The sequence below is a fragment of the Anolis sagrei genome, chromosome X (assembly GCF_037176765.1).
Source record: "Anolis sagrei isolate rAnoSag1 chromosome X, rAnoSag1.mat, whole genome shotgun sequence".
NCBI lineage: Eukaryota > Metazoa > Chordata > Lepidosauria > Squamata > Dactyloidae > Anolis > Anolis sagrei.
Window position 1 is genome coordinate 78910884 of NC_090034.1, and position 18765 is coordinate 78929648.

Sequence of the window (18765 nt, forward strand, 5' to 3'; positions counted from 1 at the left end):
ATCGATGATCCATACTTTGTTTTTTAACACGATTGTGAGGTCAGGAGTATTGTACTCCAAAACTCTGTCTGTCTGAATTCGTAAGTCCTAGAGTAGCTTGACGTGTTCATTCTCTATAACTTTTTCCAGCTTGTGATCCCACCAGTTCTTTGCCGGAGGGAGATGGTATTTGTGGCACAAGTTCCAATGATTGATCTGAGCAACAGTGTTATACCTCTGCTTGTAGTCTGTCTGCGCGATCTTCTTGCAGCAGCTGAGGATGTGATCTATTGTTTCATCTGCTTCCTTGCAGAGTGTACATTTGGGATCTGCTGACAAATTTTCAGTTCTGGCTTTGATGGCATTGGTTCGAATGGCTTGTTCTTGGGCTGCCAGAATCAGGCCCTCCGTCTCCTTTTTCAGAGTTCCATTTGTGAGCCACAGCCATGTTTTTTCTTTGTCAATTTGGCTCTATTTTTACCAGGAACTGTCCACGGAGAGCCTTCTTTCCCCAGTTTTCTCTTCTGCTCTGGATTGTGTTTTAATGGTATTCATTCTTTGACTTTTGCACTTGAAGCAGTTTACTACTATTGACTTCCCTCAATGTTGGTTCTTGACTGCTTTTCACATAATCTGCCAGTGCATTATTATTATTATTATTATTATTATTATTATTATTATCAACAAGGACTTTGGCATCCCTATTGATGCTCCAGTCCTCAGACACTCTCTGCTTCATTTGGAAGAATGCTGCACTTGCAGGGCTCAGTGTCGTATTTCAGTGTCAGTGTTTACTTTTGTGAAGAGGTGGCTGCCAAGGGAATGGAAATCGTCAACATTTTCTAATGTTACACCATTAAGCTGTATTTCTGGCATTGCAGAGGGATTGACTGGTGACTGCTGGAAGAGCACTTTGGTTTTCTCGATGTTCAATGAGAGGCCAAGCTTCTCGTATGCTTCTGCAAAGGCATTTAGGGTGGCTTGTAGGTCTTCTTCTAAATGCGCACATACTATGTTGTCAACATCAGCATACTGGAATTCTATAACAGCTGTTGTCGTGATCTTGGTTTTGGCTTTCAGTTGCTGAGGTTAAATAGCTTTTCATCGGTCCGATAGATGATTTCCAATCTGGTGGGAAACTTCCCATCAACAAGATGAAGTATCATAACGATGAAGATAAAGAATAAGGTTGGGGCAATAACATATCAACCCTGTTGGACACCTGATTCCACCTTAAATTGGTCACTTTGGGAGGCATTGCTGTCCAAGACTGTTGCCATCATGTCATCACAGAGGAGCTGCAAAATGTTCACAAATCTGTTAAGGCACCTGATTTTTTTGGAGGATGGTCCAGAGAGCACTACAATTTACTGTGTCGAATGTCTTTGCTAGGTCAACGAGGTTTCACAAACGAAGGAAAACTCATAGTTTCACCTTTCTTTGTTGAGGAATTTCTGCAATCCCATGATATGTTTGGTTGCCCTTTCTGTGTTGGACATTGCAAGAAAAAGGGTGTTTTTTTCCCTTTGCCTTAGATAAACTGGAGTCATTTTTTGCACTTATCAAAAATAGTTACCCAGGTTACCTGAGGTGATGAGGTGAGCTACCTGAAGTTCAAGTGTGAAGTGATTCCACATTCTAAAAGTCTGCCTTGTTTTCCAGACGGGTAAAGATCACCAGCAGTAAAACAATTTACAGCATACTCCTATCTTACCATAAATGCGATAAAGAGCATCGCAGGTAACAGATGGCCCACGCATGATGTATATAAGAAGCTGCCTTATATTGAACTAATTTACAAAACATTTTAATACATTACTAGCCTTACCCGGCCATGCGTTGCTGTGGCATACTCTGTGGCAACCCCCTTCTACCGTCATGGTGGAAAAGCACAATCAAAGCACTTCTGACAGATGGCCAAGCAGCCTCTGGTTGATAAGAATAATAGAAAGAGGGTAGAAAGAGACCTCCAAGGGCCATCCAGTCCAGCCCGTTTTGGGAAATGTATTTCTTGTTGTTTCTTTGTCAGTGTTGATGTGGAGATTGTCTGACTTTCCTACTCTGGAACACGCAACACATAATTGTCCTTCTTTAGGGTTCCCTTTCAAATCTATGATACTATATCTGTGTGTGTGTGAATCCTTCCTTCCTATCTATCTATCTATCTATCTATCTATCTATATCTATGACTGGATTGCTTTTTGTCAGGAGGGCTTTGATTATGGTTTCTTGTCCTGGTAAAGGGAGTTGGACTGGATGGCCTTAAGTATTTTCTGAGGGTCATGGGGTTCTGTGTGGGAAGTTTTCCCCGATTCTGTCGTTGGTGTATTTCAGAATGCTCTGATTGTAGGAGAACTATAAATCCCAGTAACTACAACTCCCAAATGTCAAGGTCTGTCCCCCCCCCCCCTACTCCATCTGTGTTCATATTTGGGCATATTGAGTATTCGTGCCAAATTTGGTCCAGATCCATCACTGTTTGAGTCCATAGTGCACTCTAGATGTAGGTGAACTACAACTCCAAAACTCAAGGTCAATGTCCACCAAGCCCTTCTAGTTTTTCTGTTGGTCATGGGAGTCCTGTGTGCCATGTTTGGTTCAATTCCATTGTTGGTGGAGTTCAGAATGCTCATTGATTATAGGTGAACTGTAAATCCCAGCAACTACAACTCCCAAATGACAAAATCATAATTTTGTGAGTGATGGTCACTCCTTGTGTTGTGAGACATTTTGTTGCCAAGTTTGGTGTGATTTCGTTCATTGGTACTTTTGTTTTTAAGGTACTCATTATGCACTGAGCACTTATATATATATAGATTCTGCATGATCATGATCATGAAAGCAAGGAACATCACATGAAACAGTGCTGCTAGTGTCCTATATCGGAATAACAGAAATAATTAATACAGCTGTCTGGGTGTGGCTGGACTCCAGACCCCATCATCCTCTATCATTCTTTCGCAAACCCTGTCGGTAATTCAAGTTGGATCATGAAGGGTTTGTTTACCAAATTTGCTCCAGATTCAGCAAACCATGTAAGACCCTTTGTTGACATACATACTTTGGTGTTTGTAAGTTTATTTGTGTGTAGGCTTGGTCAACAAAGGTTTAGTCAACAAAACAAACATACCGTATATACTCGAGTATAAGCCAACCCGAATATAAGCCGAGGCACCTAATTTTACCACAAATAACTGAGAAAACGGATTTATTTATTTATTTACTGTATTTGTATACCACCTTTCTCAGCCTATCGGCAACTCAAAGCGGTTTCCAACAAAACAGTATACATAGTATCATAACATAATTTAAAACATTACAATTACATAAACCACAACAACAATAAAAACGTCATTGGCGTCTCCTTATTGTCAAGCATTGTCCAATTCCATCGTCCATCGTCAATTTCCTATGTCATTTATCCATATCTGTTACTCTGTGTTTGTGAACGCTTGCTCAAACAGCCACGTTTTGACTTGCTTCCGAAACGTTAAGAGGGAGGGAGCAGATCTAATCTCTCCAGGGAGGGCATTCCACAGCTGGGGGGCCACCGCTGAGAAGGCCCTATCTCTCGTCCCCACCATGCGTACCTGTGATGGCAGAGCCTCTCCGGACGATCTCAGGGTTCTAGATGGTTCATAAGGGGAGATACGTTCAGACAGGTAAGTTGGGCCAGAACCGTTTAGGGCTTTATAGGTTAAAACCAGCACTTTGAATTGTGCCCGGTAGCAAACTGGCAACCAGTGGAGTTGGCACAACAGGGGGGTTGTATGCTCCCTGAGAGCCGCTCCAGTTAGCAATCTGGCTGCTGTCTGTTGGACCAGTTGAAGCTTCCGGACAGTCTTCAGAGGCAACCCCACGTAGAGAGCGTTGCAGTAGTCTATACGGGATGTAACGAGAGCGTGGACTACCGTGGCCAAGTCAGACTTCCCAAGGTATGGGCGCAGCTGGCACACAAGCTTTAATTGTGCGAATGCTCCCCTGCTCACCGCCGAGACCTGGGGTTCCAGGCTCAGCGATGAGTCCAGGATCACACTCAGACTGCGAACTCGAGTATATATTAACTCGAGTATAAGCCGAGGGTGGGAAATGCAGCCGCTACAGGTAAATTGCAAAATAAAAATAGATACCAATTAAATTACATTAATTGAGGAATCAGTAGGTTATATATTTTTGAACATTTACAAAAATGGTAATTTAAGATAACACTGTCCAACTCTGATTAAATGATTATTTACCTTCTTCAATATAAATGTGCTTACGTAGCCTTCCAATAATAATAAAGAGAGAAACATAATAAATGTAATAACAACAATAATAAAAATAATACATGAAATTAAAATAATAATAATAACAGAGTAAAATAATAAATAACCTTGACTCGAGTATAAGCCGAGGGGGACTTTTTAAGCCTAAAAAAGGGCTGAAAAACGAGGCTTATACTTGAGTATATACAGTACATACATTGGTGTTGGAGCCCCAGTGACACAGTGGGTTAAACATTGAATACTGACAGGTCAGAGGTTCGAATGGGGGGAGGGGAGCAGTTGACTCCCTCTGTCAGCTCCAGCTTCCCATTTGGGGACATGAGAGAAGCCTCCCACAAGGATGGTAAAGCATCAAAACATCTGGGTGCTCCCTGGGCAACGTCCTTGTAGATGGCTAATTCTCTCACACGAGAAGCGACTTGCAGTTTCTCAAGTTGCTCCTGACATGGAAAAAAAAATGTTGGTGTTTATAGAGTAATATTGATACCTTGCTCTTATTTATTTATTTATTTATTTACTACTAGCCGTCCCCTGCCACGCGTTGCTGTGGCCCAGTGTTAATTGGAATATCACCAACCTCTACTTCTGCTATTTGTGTATTGATGGCATCTATATTGCTCTCCAACAAGGTCAGTCTCAAAAGATTGTATGCTCAGCATGATAAGGAAACCCGCAACCCCCAAAGGATAGGAGATGTTGCCACCCAGTGCATGATACAGGAAAGACCTGTAACACTATGTAACACTATGTAACACTAGTGTTGTTCCTGGGTTATAAATAATAATAATAACAACAATAATAATTTTTATTTATACCCTACCACTATCTCCCCGAAGGGGACTCGGGGCAGCTAACATGAGGCCAAGCCCAAAATTACAACAAAATACAATACAAGTACAGCAAAATAAAATACAAAAAGCAAAAATACAATCAAAATAAATGCATAATATAACAAAATAAAATAAACAGTTCCAAAATGGCATGATAGAGAAATGTCATTTCCTCATTGTTTCTGGGCAAGTTGGGTTCATATATCTGTGGAATAAACAGAATTCTTGTCTGTTTGCAGCAAGTGTGAATGTTGCAATTGGATATCTTGTTTAGCATTGAATGGCCTTGCTGCTAAGCTTGGCTGCTTCCTGCCTGGGAGAATCCTTTGTTGGGAGGTGTTAGTTGGCCCTGATCAAGGTGGCCAATTGCAACATTCACACTTGCGTCAAACAGAGAAGAGTTCTTTCTCCCACCCAGAGGCGGCCCTAGGTAATTTTCAATGGTAAGCAAACAGTATTTTGCCCCCCCCCCCCCCCCAATCACTGATATATACTTTCTGTTCGTCGTGGGAGTTCTGTGTGCCATATTTGGTTCAATTCCATCATTGGTGGAGTTCAGAATGCTCTTTGATTGTAGGTGAACTATACATCCCAGTAACTACAACTCGCATATGGGCAAAATCAACTATACTGCAAATGCTTACTTTGCGTAATGGGTTGAGCCACCCCTGCTCCCACCCTGGACATCATTCCACAGATATATAAACCTCACTTGCCTAGTTTCCAACAGATCCCCCAACCTCTGAGGATGCCTGCCATAGATGTGGGCGAAACGTCAGGAGAGAATGCTTCTGGCACATGGCCATACCGCCCGGAAAACTTATAGCAACTCTCCTATCCTTTGGGGGTTGCGGGTTTTCTTATCATGCAAGGTATACAACCTTTTGAGACGTAGCCATGAAAACCTTCAGCAACACAACAAACAACAAATATTACAAAGAGCACACCTTGTGCTGCTGCCCACTCCATTCACCAGCAAATACTGTTTTTGGTTTTAGGGTTTTGAACATTGAGGTGCACATTAGATTTGATGGCGAGTCAATATGGGTATGTGCAAAATGAGCTTTTCGGTGAAATCGCGCAAGTTACATCACAAGGAAATAAGCAGCTGTTCTGAGTCAGCTATTTGCAATTGCTTTTGCAGTCTTTTGGGAATGTGATGATTCAAAAGCCCACACCTCGTCATCTCCTTGAATCAGTACAGAAACTGACAGGTATCTCCTACCATGAGCACGTTTGTCCAAGCAGTATGGAGTATGGAGAGAGTGGAAACTGCCAGGCATGATGTCCTTTCACAATGTCATATCTCTTTGGTCCATAGACCGCCCTTTTTCCTGAGGATGAGATCTCCATTTTGGAGAAGCTCTCCTTCCTTCTTCAGTATAGAAAAAGCCTCAGATGTGCTGGTGGCCAAGCTAGGCAGCTCGGACAGGCCATCGTGAGTACGGTTACGCTCTTGCCTTTGAAACTGGTGCTGAGCTCAGATAGAGAAAGACCTGCTCTTTCTAAAGGATAGCAGCTCAGCACTGGGGCAGGGAATATCTCCGGATTTCTCTGCCATTGAGAGAGGCTCCATTACTTCATCCCCAAACTAACCTTGAGCTTGGATAGGGGAAGACCTGCTCTTTCTAAAAGATAGCAGCTCAGGGTTAGGGTAAAAGATCCCAGGATTTTTCTACCGTTGGGGGAAAGTTAACTCAGCAGCTGAAGGAAAAGGGAAGGAAAGAACATCTATATGTGTTTCTCAACCTGGGGGTCGGGACCCCTGTAGGGGTCACAAGGGGGTGTCAGAGGGGTCTCCAAAGACCATCAGAAAATATAGTATTTTCTGTTGATCATGGGGGATCTGTGTGGGAAGTTTGGCTCAATTCTATCATTGGTAGGATTCAGAATGCTCTTTGATTGTACGTGGACTATAAATCCCAACAGCTACAACTCCCAAATGTCAAAGTCTATTTTCCCCAAACTCCACCAGTGTTCACATTTGGGCATATTGAGTATTTGTGCCAAGTTTGGTCCTGATCTGTCATTGTGTGAGTCCACAGTGCTCTCTGGATGTAGGTGAACTACAACTCCCAAACGTAAGGTCAATGCCCACCAAACCCTTCCAGTATTTTCTGTTGGTCGTGGGAGTTCTGTGTGCCAAGTATAGTTCAATTCCATCGTTAATGGAGTTCAGAAAGTTCTTTGATTGTAGGTGAACTATAAATCCCAGCAGCTACAACTCCCAAATGTCAAAGTCTATTTTCCCCAAACTCTACCAGTGTTCGCATTTGGGCATATTGAGTATTTGTGCTAAGTTTTGTCCTGATCCGTAATTGTGTGAGTCCACAGTGCTCTCTGGATGTAGGTGAACTACAACTCCCAAATGTAAGGTCAATGCCCACCAAACCCTTCCAGTATTTTCTGTTGGTCATGGGAGTTCTGTGTGCAAAGTATAGTTCAATTCCATCATTGGTGTTCAGAAAGTTCTTTGATTGTAGGTGAACTATAAATCCCAGCAACTACAACTCCCAAATGACAAAATCACCCACCCCCCCCCCCCCCCCGCAACCCCACCAGTATTCCAATTTGGGCATATCAGGTATTTGTGCCAAATTTGGTCCAGTGAATGAAAATACATCCTGGGTATCTGATATTTACATTACGATTAATAACAGTAGCAAAATTACAGTTATGAAGTAACAACGAAAATAATTTTATGGCTGGGGGTCGCCACAACATGAGGAACTGTATTAAGGGGTCACAGCATTAGGGAGGTTGAGAATCACTGATCTATATGGTTTCACAAGTTGACTGTTTGTGTTTGTAACTTCAAGCTGTGCCAAGTTTGTCAAGGACTTTGAGAAATAAATGTTCTGTTTGATGTTCAAATCTGGACTGGCCTCAGTTGCTGGGAATCTTGAGCTTCTAAGTAAGGCATCCGCGGTTCACCTGAATAAAGAGAGAAGCACATCTTAGTTTTAACTTTATAGTGTCTGGGTGTGACGGCACAAGTGTTTCCCAACCTTCCTAATGTCGCGACCCCTTAATACAGTTCCTCAGGTTGTGGTGACCCCCAACCATAAAATTATTTTGGTTGCTGCTTCATAACTGTAATTTTGCTACTGTTATGAATCATAATGTAAATATCTGATATGCAGGATGTGAAGCCCCCGGTGTCGCGCTGGGTTAAAGCACTGTTTACTGAAAGTCGCAAGTTCGAATCCGGAGAGTAGTGTGAGCTTCCGCTGTCAGCCCCAGCTTCTGCCAACCTAGCAGTTCGAAAACATGCAAATGTCAGGGGAAAACCATTACCTAGGATGTATTCCCATTCACTGGACCAAATTTGGAACAAATACCTGATATGCTCAAATTCAAATACTGGTGGGGTTGACGGGGGATTGATTTTGTCATTTGGGAGCTGTAGTTGCTGGGATTTATAGTTCACCTACACTCAAAGAGCATTCTGCACTCCATCAATGATGGAATCAAACCAAACCTGGCACAAAGGACTCCCATGACCAACAGAAAAAACTGGAAGGGTTTGGTGGGCATTGACCTTGAGTTTGGGTGTTGTAGTTCACCTACAACCAGAGAGCACTTGGACACACTGATGAATCTAGACCAAATTTGAACCGAATACCTGATATGCCCAAATGCGAACACTGATGGAGTTTGGGGAAAATAGACTTTGACATTTGGGAGTTGTAGTTGCTGGGATTTATAGTTCCTCTACAATCAAATAGCATTTTGAATGCCAACAATGAGAAAATTGGGCCAAACTTCTCCATGAAAATTCTGTGATTTCTGTGGTCTTTGGTGATCCCTCTGACACCCCCCACGGGTCCCAACCCCCAGGCTGAGAAACACTGCTTTAGAGGATAGGGATTCATCGATCATTTAGAGAGTGGCAAAGTTTTTTATTATAGAAATATTAACATTGTAATTTAATATTATATTATATTATATTATTTATTTATTTACTGTATTTGTATACCGCCCCTCTCAGCCCTCAGGTGACTGGAGGTGGTTTACAAGGCAAAATTCAATGCCACAAAGCACAAGTACAATTTAAAAACATTAACATACATAAAATCATAACAACAGCAATCAAACATAAGTCATTAAGAAATCCATATTAAAATATTGTCCAGTCTCATCATATGGTTGTTCCGTTGTCCTATATCCGCTACTCTGTATTTGCAAAAGCTTGCTCAAAAAACCATGTCTTGAGCTTTTTCCAAAATGCTAACAGGGAAGAAGCCGATCTAATATCCCTAGGGAGGGTGTTCCATAGCCAAGGGGCCACCACCAAGAAGGCCCTGTCTCTCGTCCCCGCCAGACGTACTTGTGACAAAGGCGGGACCGAGATCAGGGCCTCCCCAGACGATCTGAAAGTCCTAAATGGTTCATAAGGGGAGATGCGTTCGGACAGGTAAGTTGGGCCAGAACCCAACTTACCTGTTGTAATATAATATATTAAACAGGCCCCCTGTGGCGCAGTGGGTTAAACCGCTGAGCTGCTGAACTTGCTGACTGAAAGGTTGGCGGTTCGAATCCAGGGAGCTGTGTGAGCACCCGCTGTTAGACCCAGCTTCTGCCAACCTAGCAGTTTGAAAACAGGCAAATGTGAGTAGACCAATAGGGAAGGAACACCGCACCATGCAGTCATGCCTATGGCCACATGTAAAGAGGTCATTAAACTGCTGCCACCAATTGTAACGATGACCGTATTAATGCCACCAAATGCCACCAAATGTGAAGGTGCGAGTGGTAAAACACCCACTGCCACCTAATCTATGAGGGAAGCCGGGCAACGATCAATATCAGCCTAGGAATTATTTTATAAAGGAACTGTTAATTACAGAAGGCTTTGTTCACTTGATAGCGTAGCGTTTACTTTCTTGGCTTGACTTTATTATTGCAGGCTGTTCAACTTAGGAGAAACTGTATCAGGCAAGGCATGAAGAAAAAGTAACAAGTTTATTTTAACAGCAGTATAATAAGTTTAACTGTTTCTTCAAAAGAGGCACAAATCTTGATGGATACATTGGAAAGGTTTCATGAGTAAACTCAGGCAAACACTTCATAAGGTTTCACAGCTGGCACAACAGGCTTAAACCCAGCCAAACCTTGATTCTTAATTCAGAATCAACAACCTCCTGTACCAGGTCCTTCTCTGCAACCACTTGGTCACCAATTGATCCCCTGAATCTCCACTAAGAGATTCAGTCTTTCCCTATAGCACACTGGCTATAGACACATTCCCTGAATCTCCACCAAAAGATTCAGTTCACTCAGTATCTCGCTGGCGTACTGACTAATTCCCTGTTTCTCCCACTAGAGAAATCAGTCCCTTCCTGTAGCTCACCGGCCACAGACTGCCACTTTCAAAAAGCTGCGCCGTGAAGTGATAGTTGGCTCCGCCCCCGTTGCTATGGCAACTCAGCTAACACCAAGCCACTAGCCACCATCTCTAACAAAATATAATCTCCCATACTTACCATCCCTAAACCACTGTCCAAACTACACATAACCAAAGAAATAAAACTTACACATCGTCACACCACATGACCGTGGAGGTGTCTACGGACAACGCCAGCTCTTCGGCTTAGAAATTGAGATGAGCACCACCCTGCAGAGTTGGACACGACTAGACTTAATGTCAAGGGGAAAACTTTTACCTTTCCTATTGTAATAAATGCGAATGTTGCAATTGGCTACCTTGATTAGCATTCAATGGCCTTGCCGCTTCAAAGCCTGGCTGCTTCCTGCCTGGGGGAATTCTTTGTTGGGAGGTGTTAGCTGGCCCTGATCAAGGTGGCCAATGGCAACATTCACACTTGCCTCCAACAGACAAGAGTTCTTTCTCCCACCCTGGACATTATTCCACAGCTATATAAACCCACAATCCACATTAAACTGCAGAATAATCCACATTATTTGCTTTGAACTGGATTATATGAGTCTACACTGCCATATAATCCAGTTTAAAGCAGATCATCTGGATTTTATATGGCAGTGTAGTACAACAACAACACCATATGAGGCATGAGCAAACTTAGGCCCTCCAGGTGTTTTGGACTTCAACTCCCACTGTTAGGAATTGTGGGAGTTGAAGTCCAAAACATCTGGAGGGCCTAAGTTTGCTCATGCCTGATATATAACCAAGGTAACAACAGAAAGCGCCTTTAACAGTTTTGGACTTCAACTCCCAAGTGCCCCGGCCTTTTCCTGGCGCAGACAGGAATTCTGGGAGTTGAAGTCCGAAACTGCTTACAAGGCCCGCTCTGCGATAGGACAGTGGGAAAGAGACGCATGCGCACAGAAGGGGAGAGAAGTGCGCATGCGTCTCTCATGCCTTGTCGCCTTTCCCCTTTATTCCCCTTTACTCCAAGGTAAGCAGCCCTCTCTTGTCTCTTGTTTGCTTATCTCCAAAATTGGAATCTATTTAAAAGCATACAGCTTTGTAGATTCCTACAGTTGGGAGGGACCCCAGAGGCCATCCAGCCCAGCCCTATTCAGGCAGGAAAAACACCATTCAAGCCCTCCGGACAGATGGCCACCCAACCTCTGCTTCAAAACCCACAGAGAAGGTTTTCCTTTCTTTTCACCTGAATTGTGTTTGGTCTTGATGTTTATTTATCGTTGGTGAATTGAGTACATAAAAATCTCACCTGGGAAAAACTCAAGAAGGCTCAAAATATTATGAGAGTGAAATTGGGAGAAAAGAAGGTAAAATGCCTGGGGATAGAAATCCCAAAAAATCTCAATAGCATAATGATGATGGTGATGGTGATGGTGGCTTTGGGTTTTACGGGCTGTCTGGCCATGTTCCAGAAACACTCCTGACACTTCACCCACATCAATGGCCGGCATCCTCAGAGGTTGTGAGGTCTGTTGCAAACTAGGCAAGTGAGGTTTATATATATTCCCATGGAATATTTCCCAGGGTGGGAGAAAGAAAGAACTACAACCTACAACAACCCAAAGAAAGAACTATTGACTGTGTGATTAGCATTGATTAGCCTTTCAGTTTCAAGATCTGGCTGTTTACTTCCAATCCTTTGTTGGGAGCTGTGAGCTGGCCGTGATTGATTCAAGACTGGAATTCCTCTGTTTTCTGAAATCCACAAGAAACCTGGCTGTTTAACAAGGCATTTGAACAAGAAGTGCAATGATTGGTAATTTGACCATAGGAATGGAACATCGGAAAATGATACTGGATTGTGGGTTTCATAGAATCATAGAATCAAAGAGTTGGAAGAGACCTCATGGGCCATCCAGTCCAACCCCCTGCCAAGAAGCAGGAATATTGCATTCAAATCACCCCTGACAGATGGCCATCCAGCCTCTGCTTAAAAGCTTCCAAAGAGGGAGCCTCCACCACACTCCGGGGCAGAGAGTTCCACTGCTGAACGGCTCTCACAGTCAGGAAGTTCTTCCTCATGTTCAGATGGAATCTCCTCTCTTGTAGTTTGAAGCCATTGTTCCGCGTCCTAGTCTCCAAGGAAGCAGAAAACAAGCTTGCTCCCTCCTCCCTGTGGCTTCCTCTCACATATTTATACATGGCTATCATATCTCCTCTCAGCCTTCTCTTCTTCAGGCTAAACATGCCCAGTTCCCCAAGCCGCTCCTCATAGGGCTTGTTCTCCAGACCCTTGATCATTTGACGATGAGATGACACGGAATGGTTTTTGTAGTAATGATGATGTTTGATGAGGATGTTTTTTGATAATGAAGAATTGTGGATTATTTTACACCATGTCTTGTATTTTGCACCTGTTTTTCTATGTTGTACACCGCAGTGAGTCGCCCCTGGGCTGAGAATTGCGGTATATAAGCGAAGTAAATAAATAATAAAACAAGAAGCATGTGGACAATTTCAACAGAAAAGAAGAAATCATGAAAATGAACAAAATATGCCTGCCAGTATTAAAAAAAACTCTAAAATTAGAACAGTGAATAAAGAACAACATTCAGAAAACAGAGGAATTCCAGACAGAAATCAACCATTCTGTGATAACGACGTTGAGAGCGTTCTTATTGGCTTTGCGCTCAGTTTAAATGCATCTGTACCAAATCAGAAAACTTTTTTGTTATGCCAATATAAAACTGCATCCTTACAAAATGATTTGTCTGATATGATTTTTAAAACCCATTCAAACAAAACTGTTTTATGTACTTTTCCGTATTATATACATTTTTATCTCGATATATTGTCGAAGGCTTTCATGGCCAGAATTACTGGGTTGTTGTAGGTTATTTTCGGGCTATATGGCCATGGTCTAGAGGCATTCTCTCCTGACGTTTCGCCTGCATCTATGGCAAGCATCCTCAGAGGTAGTGAGGTCTGTTGGAACTAGGAAGAAGGGTTTATATATCTGTGGAATGGCCAAGGTGGGACAAAGGACTCTTGTCTGCTGGAGCTAGGTGTGAATGTTTCAACTGGCCACCTTGATTAGCATAAAATGTCTTGACAGTGCCTAGAGCAAACTTTTGTTGAGAGGTGATTAGATGTCCTCGTTTGTTTCCTCTCTGTTTTTGTGCTGTTGTAATTTTAGAGTTTTTTAATACTGGTAGCCAGATTTTGTTCATTTTCATGGTTTCTTCCTTTCTGTTGAAATTGTCCACATGTTTGTGGATTTCAATGGCTTCTCTGTGTAGTCTGACATGGTGGTTGTGAGAGTGGTCCAGCATTTCTGTGTTCTCAAATAATATGTTGTGTCCAGGTTGGTTCCTCAGGTGCTCTGCTATGGCTGATTTCTCTGGTTGAAGTCGTCTGCAGTGCCTTTCATGTTCCTTGATTTGTGTTTGGGCAATTCTGCTGCGTTTGGTGGTCCCTATGTAGACTTGTCCACAGCTGCATGGTATACCATAGACTCCTGCAGAAGGAGAGGACCCCTCTTGTCCTTTGCTGAACGTAGCATTTGTTGGATTTTCTTGGTGGGTCTGTAGGTGGTTTGTATGTTGTGTTTCCTCATCAGCTTCCCTATGCGGTCAGTGGTTCCCTTGATGTATGGCACGAACACTTTTCCTCTGGGTGGATCTTCATCTTTACTCTCGTGGCTTGTTCTTGGTCTTGCAGCTCTTCTGATGTCTGAGGTGGAGTCTCCATTGGCCTGGAGAGCCCAGTTGAGGTGGTTCAGTTCATCTTGGAGGAGGAGGGGTTCGCAGATTCTTTTTGCACGGTCTGCCAAGGCTTTAATGGTGCTTCTTTTTTTACTTGGGTGATGGTTGGAGTTTTTATGTAGATATCTATCTGTGTGTGAGGGTTTTCTGTAAACGGTGTGACCCAATTGTTGATCTGGTTTGCGGATGACTAGGACATCTAGAAAAGGCATTCTTCCTTCGTTTTCTTTTTCCATGGTGAACTGAATGTTTGGGTGGATGCTGTTAAGATGGTCCAGGAACCTGGACCATCTTTATCTAGATAGCTTCGTGGGAGACCTTTATTCCCCAGCGTGTAAATCCGTAGCTCATTCTAATTGGTCCTGTTTTCCTTGTAGGGAAGATTGCACCATGGAGGCTCCTCCGGTCACCATGATGCCAGTCACTGGCGGGACCATAAACATGATGGAATATTTACTTCAAGGTAAGTCACCAGTAAGGATTGTTATGATGCTCTGTCTCATTCATGCTGTGTCACACTTGTTTACAAGAATGCAGTTGCCTTTAGTTGGGCAGCTGTATTCTTTTTATAGCAGCAGGATTGTGAAAAAGAGAGATACCTTTATTGCAAGCTGTTTCACACATTGCAAAATGGAAAATCTAGGTCTGTTACTGAGTATGTGAGCTTACCCACAGAGGCCTTTCTCCTGCCCACCACCAAGAACTGTCAAGTTGGCAAGCAAAACAGAGAATCTCATTTTGTTAGTGGCCTCATACTCCTGGAATCGGAAATTCATTTGGCCCCTTCTTTATAAATGAGAAGAATCTTTTTAATCCATTTTTTCTTAAACATTGGCCAGCTGATCCTACTTTAATTATTGCTGACCAACATACATTTTGCTGCCTTAAATGTTAGCCTTGTAATAATAATAATAATAATAATAATAATAATAATAATAATAATAATAATAATAATCTTTATTTTTAACCTGCCCTCTCTCTCCAAAGGGACTCAGGGCAGCTTCCAAAAACAAAAAGGTAAACACTCAATACTGGGTACAATCATAAAATTAAACATTTACACATACAGTTATTTTATTAATTTTTATTAATTTTATTTATTTATTGTGTCATCAGCAACTAGACATTTGTATTACATTTTAACAAAAACAAACAAACAGGCAAAATACAAAATTTGTGAGTTTGGTAGTTGATTAAATGTCCTTTGACCAGTATCTGGCCACTTGGAGTGCTTCTGGTGTTGCCGCAAGAAGGTCCTCCATTGTGCATGTGGCAGGGCTCAGGTTGCATTGCAGCAAGTGGTCAGTGGTTTACTCTTCTCCACACTCACATGTCGAGGATTCCACTTTGTAGCCCCATTTCTGAAGGTTGGCTCTGCATCTCGTGGTGCCCGAGCGCAGTCTGTTCAGCGCCTTCCACATACAGTTAAAACAAATTAAATGACAATTGAACACTCAGGCATCATATATAGTACAATTAAATAGTTTAAAACTGTTTAAAAATATAACTCTTCGATAAATTAAATGATCATTGTCAACTTTGTCCACCAAGATGAGTCAGTAATATTATTCATCCTTTTCTCCATAATATTGTGATATTATTCATCCTCCTCAACATTTGGCTAAGCAATTAAGCCAAAAAAAGATAGGCATTACATTTGAGTAAATACGGTATTTTTAGCTTTGCATCTTTAAAACCCTAGTGGGTCTATGTATTGTCGAAGGCTTTCATGGTCAGAATCACTTGGTTGCTGTGAGTTTTTGAGGCTGTATGGCCATGTTCCAGAAGAATTCTCTCCTGACGATTTACCCGCATCTATGGTAGGCATCCTCAGAGGTTGTGAGAGCTGTTGGAAACTAGGCAAGTGGGGTTTATGTATCTCTGGAATGTTTGTTTGTTTGTTTGTTTGTTTGTTTGTTTGTTTGAAGCAGACCAGAGTTCTTTCTCCCATCCTGGACATTACACAGATATATAAACCCCACTTGCCTAGTTACCAGCTGACCTCACAACTTCTGATGGTGCCTTCCACAGATGCAGGCAAAATGTTAGGAGAGAATGCTTCAGTAACCTAGCGAGTCTGTTAGGACAGGAATCCTAATGATCTGTTTTTGCTGGTGGGATGATTATTTATTCAGTTTGTGTGACTTGTCCCTCCTGCCTTTTCAAGGGAGTGTTTTGGACCAGAGCTTGGAGAGCCTCCTCCATCGGCTCCGTGGCCTTTGCGACAACATGGAGCCCGAGACTTTTTTGGATCACGAAATGGTCTTCCTCCTGAAGGGCCAACAGGCCAGCCCCTTTGTCCTCCGCACACGGCGCTCCATGGACAAGCCCGGTGCTCCTTGGCACCTGCGGTACCTTGGCCAGCCAGAAATGGGAGACAAGAACCGCCACGCCTTGGTACGCAACTGTGTTGACATTGCCACTTCTGAGAATTTGACAGACTTCCTGGTGGAAATGGGGTTCCGCATGGACCACGAATTCGTTGCCAAGGGACACATGTTTCGCAAGGGCATAATGAAGATTGTGGTGTATAAGATCTTCCGCATTTTGATCCCAGGAAATACTGACAACATTGAGCCCTTGTCTCTTTCCTACCTTGTGGAGCTCAGCATTGTGGCACCAGCAGGACAAGACATGGTTTCAGATGACATGAGGAGTTTTGCTGAGCAGCTCAAGCCTTTAGTTCACTTAGAAAAAATCGATCCTAAAAGGCTGATGTGAGTGTTTGGCTGTACCTAGATCTAGATCAGGTGTAGGCCTACTTTGTCCTTCCTTCCAGTTGTTTTGGACTTCAACTCCCACAATTGGGAGTTGAAGTCCAAATTGGGAGATGAAGTCCAAAACAACTGGAGGGAGGTCCAAAGTTGGCCTATGCCTGGTCTAGATCCTTTTAACTAGTGATCTATCTTTCAGGGTGTTTTTTAGAGGCGGTTTTGTCATCCTGTTTGGTTCTCCTTTGCTGAAATCTCTGGTAGTACACTTTCGGTGGCAGCCAAAGAAAGAAAGCCATACATGTTTCCTGCTATCCCTCAATTGTTTCGTTTTTTAAACATAAAATAATAATTAAAATTTCAAAACTGCATCATTTTGTTGTAACAAAAAAAATGGTTGAACGTTTCTGTTGGGAAAAAAGAATGGAGTTACACAAGATCTAATAAAACAAAAGCACTCTCAGTGACGGGGGGGGGGGGGGGCACCTGGATGGATTGGGAGGAGTCATCCCTTGGCCTTGTGGATAAAGTCAAAGGCACAATAATTGTATTAGATATGGAAAGGAGAGAACCAGGTGAGATGGGGTGGGTATGCATTCATTCCTCATCTAGCCTTCTTTATGGATCCCTACTTAACAGGCATTTTCTTCTCTGTGTGTGATAAAGTCCTTAGAGTTAGAAAAAAAAGGAAAAGAAACATGAAAGTAAACAAAGCCAGTTGCTTTGATATTAATGAGGACCACATCAGCATTGATTAGCATACAGTCCACACTATGAGATACACATATCAAATGTCCAAACCAGAGAATCAACATTCAAATGCAGATATAGCAAGATCTGCAAAATCACTGAATTATAAGTGATGAGTGTATACCTATTATATATTTATCTAGTATATATTTTATATAATAATATATAGATGAATCATATAAATGAGTAATGTAAGTGATGAGTGTTTATTATGTATTTATTATATATTTCTATATAATAATATAAATAATAACATTGTAATATAATAATACTAATATATAAAATTAATAATGTGATATAATACATTATATATTATATATACTGCAACTTTTGATATGGTACAATGTATTATATAATACTAATAGCATAATATACTAATAGTGTGTTCTATGTATTATGGTATAATAATAATCTATATATATATAAATGCTCTGTGCATAATGAGTACCTTAATAACAAAAGAACCAATGAACGAAAACACACCAAATTTGGCAACAAAATGTCTCACAACACAAGGAGTGACCATCACTCAAAAAATTATGATTTTGTCATTTGTGAGTTGTAGTTGCTGAGATTTATAGTTCACCTACAATCAAAGAGCATTCTGAACTCCACCAATGATGGAATTGAACCAAACTTGGCACACAGTTCTCCCAGTTCTCCCATGACCAACAGAAAATACTGGAAGGGTTTGGTGGGCAGTATCCTTTGGTTTTGGAATTGTAGTTCACCTACATGATGGATCTGGACCAAACTCTACACAAATATTCAATATGCCTAAATGTGAACACTGGTGGAGTTTGGGGAAAATAGAATCTTGACATTTGGTAGTTGTAGTTCCTGGGATTTATAGTTCACCTACAATCACAGAGCATTCTGAACCCCACCAACAATAGAATTAGGCCAACCTCCCACACAGAACCCCCATGACCACCAGAGTGGGCCACAGCAACACGTGGCAGGGGACGGCTAGTATAATATAATAATGTAATACAGTATAATACTAATAATATATAATAATATTGTAATATAATAATACTAAGGTAGACATTAAGTGTAGTCGTGTCCGACTCTGGGGGGGGGGTGCTCATCTCCATTTCTAAGCTGAAGAGC

At 42.0% G+C, this 18765-nt stretch overlaps 1 protein-coding gene across 2 annotated transcripts; it reads left to right on the forward strand.

Moving 5' to 3' along the window:
* Positions 1-11395: 11395 nt before the first annotated feature.
* MED18 (mediator complex subunit 18) lies at positions 11396-17268 on the forward strand. Of its 2 annotated transcripts, none has more exons than XM_060784291.2 (3): positions 11396-11457; positions 14569-14654; positions 16359-17268. In XM_060784291.2, exons 1-3 carry the CDS (start codon positions 11417-11419, stop codon positions 16910-16912), a joined length of 681 nt encoding a protein of 226 aa, XP_060640274.2. In that variant the 5' UTR covers positions 11396-11416; the 3' UTR covers positions 16913-17268. The 2 variants fall into 2 exon arrangements, with proteins under 2 accessions (XP_060640274.2, XP_060640275.1); XM_060784292.2 differs by lacking the exon at positions 11396-11457 and adding an exon at positions 11464-11655.
* The last annotated feature ends 1497 nt before the right edge of the window (positions 17269-18765 follow it).

Bases quoted from the DNA above. Each gene is read 5' to 3' on its own strand.
- MED18 (XM_060784291.2), top strand. From the start codon at position 11,417: ATGCCTTGTCGCCTTTCCCCTTTATTCCCCTTTACTCCAAG. The intron at 11,458-14,568 runs GTAAGCAGCCCT...TTTTCCTTGTAG, and splicing joins TTATTCCCCTTTACTCCAAG to GGAAGATTGCACCATGGAGG. The intron at 14,655-16,358 runs GTAAGTCACCAG...TGCCTTTTCAAG, and splicing joins GATGGAATATTTACTTCAAG to GGAGTGTTTTGGACCAGAGC.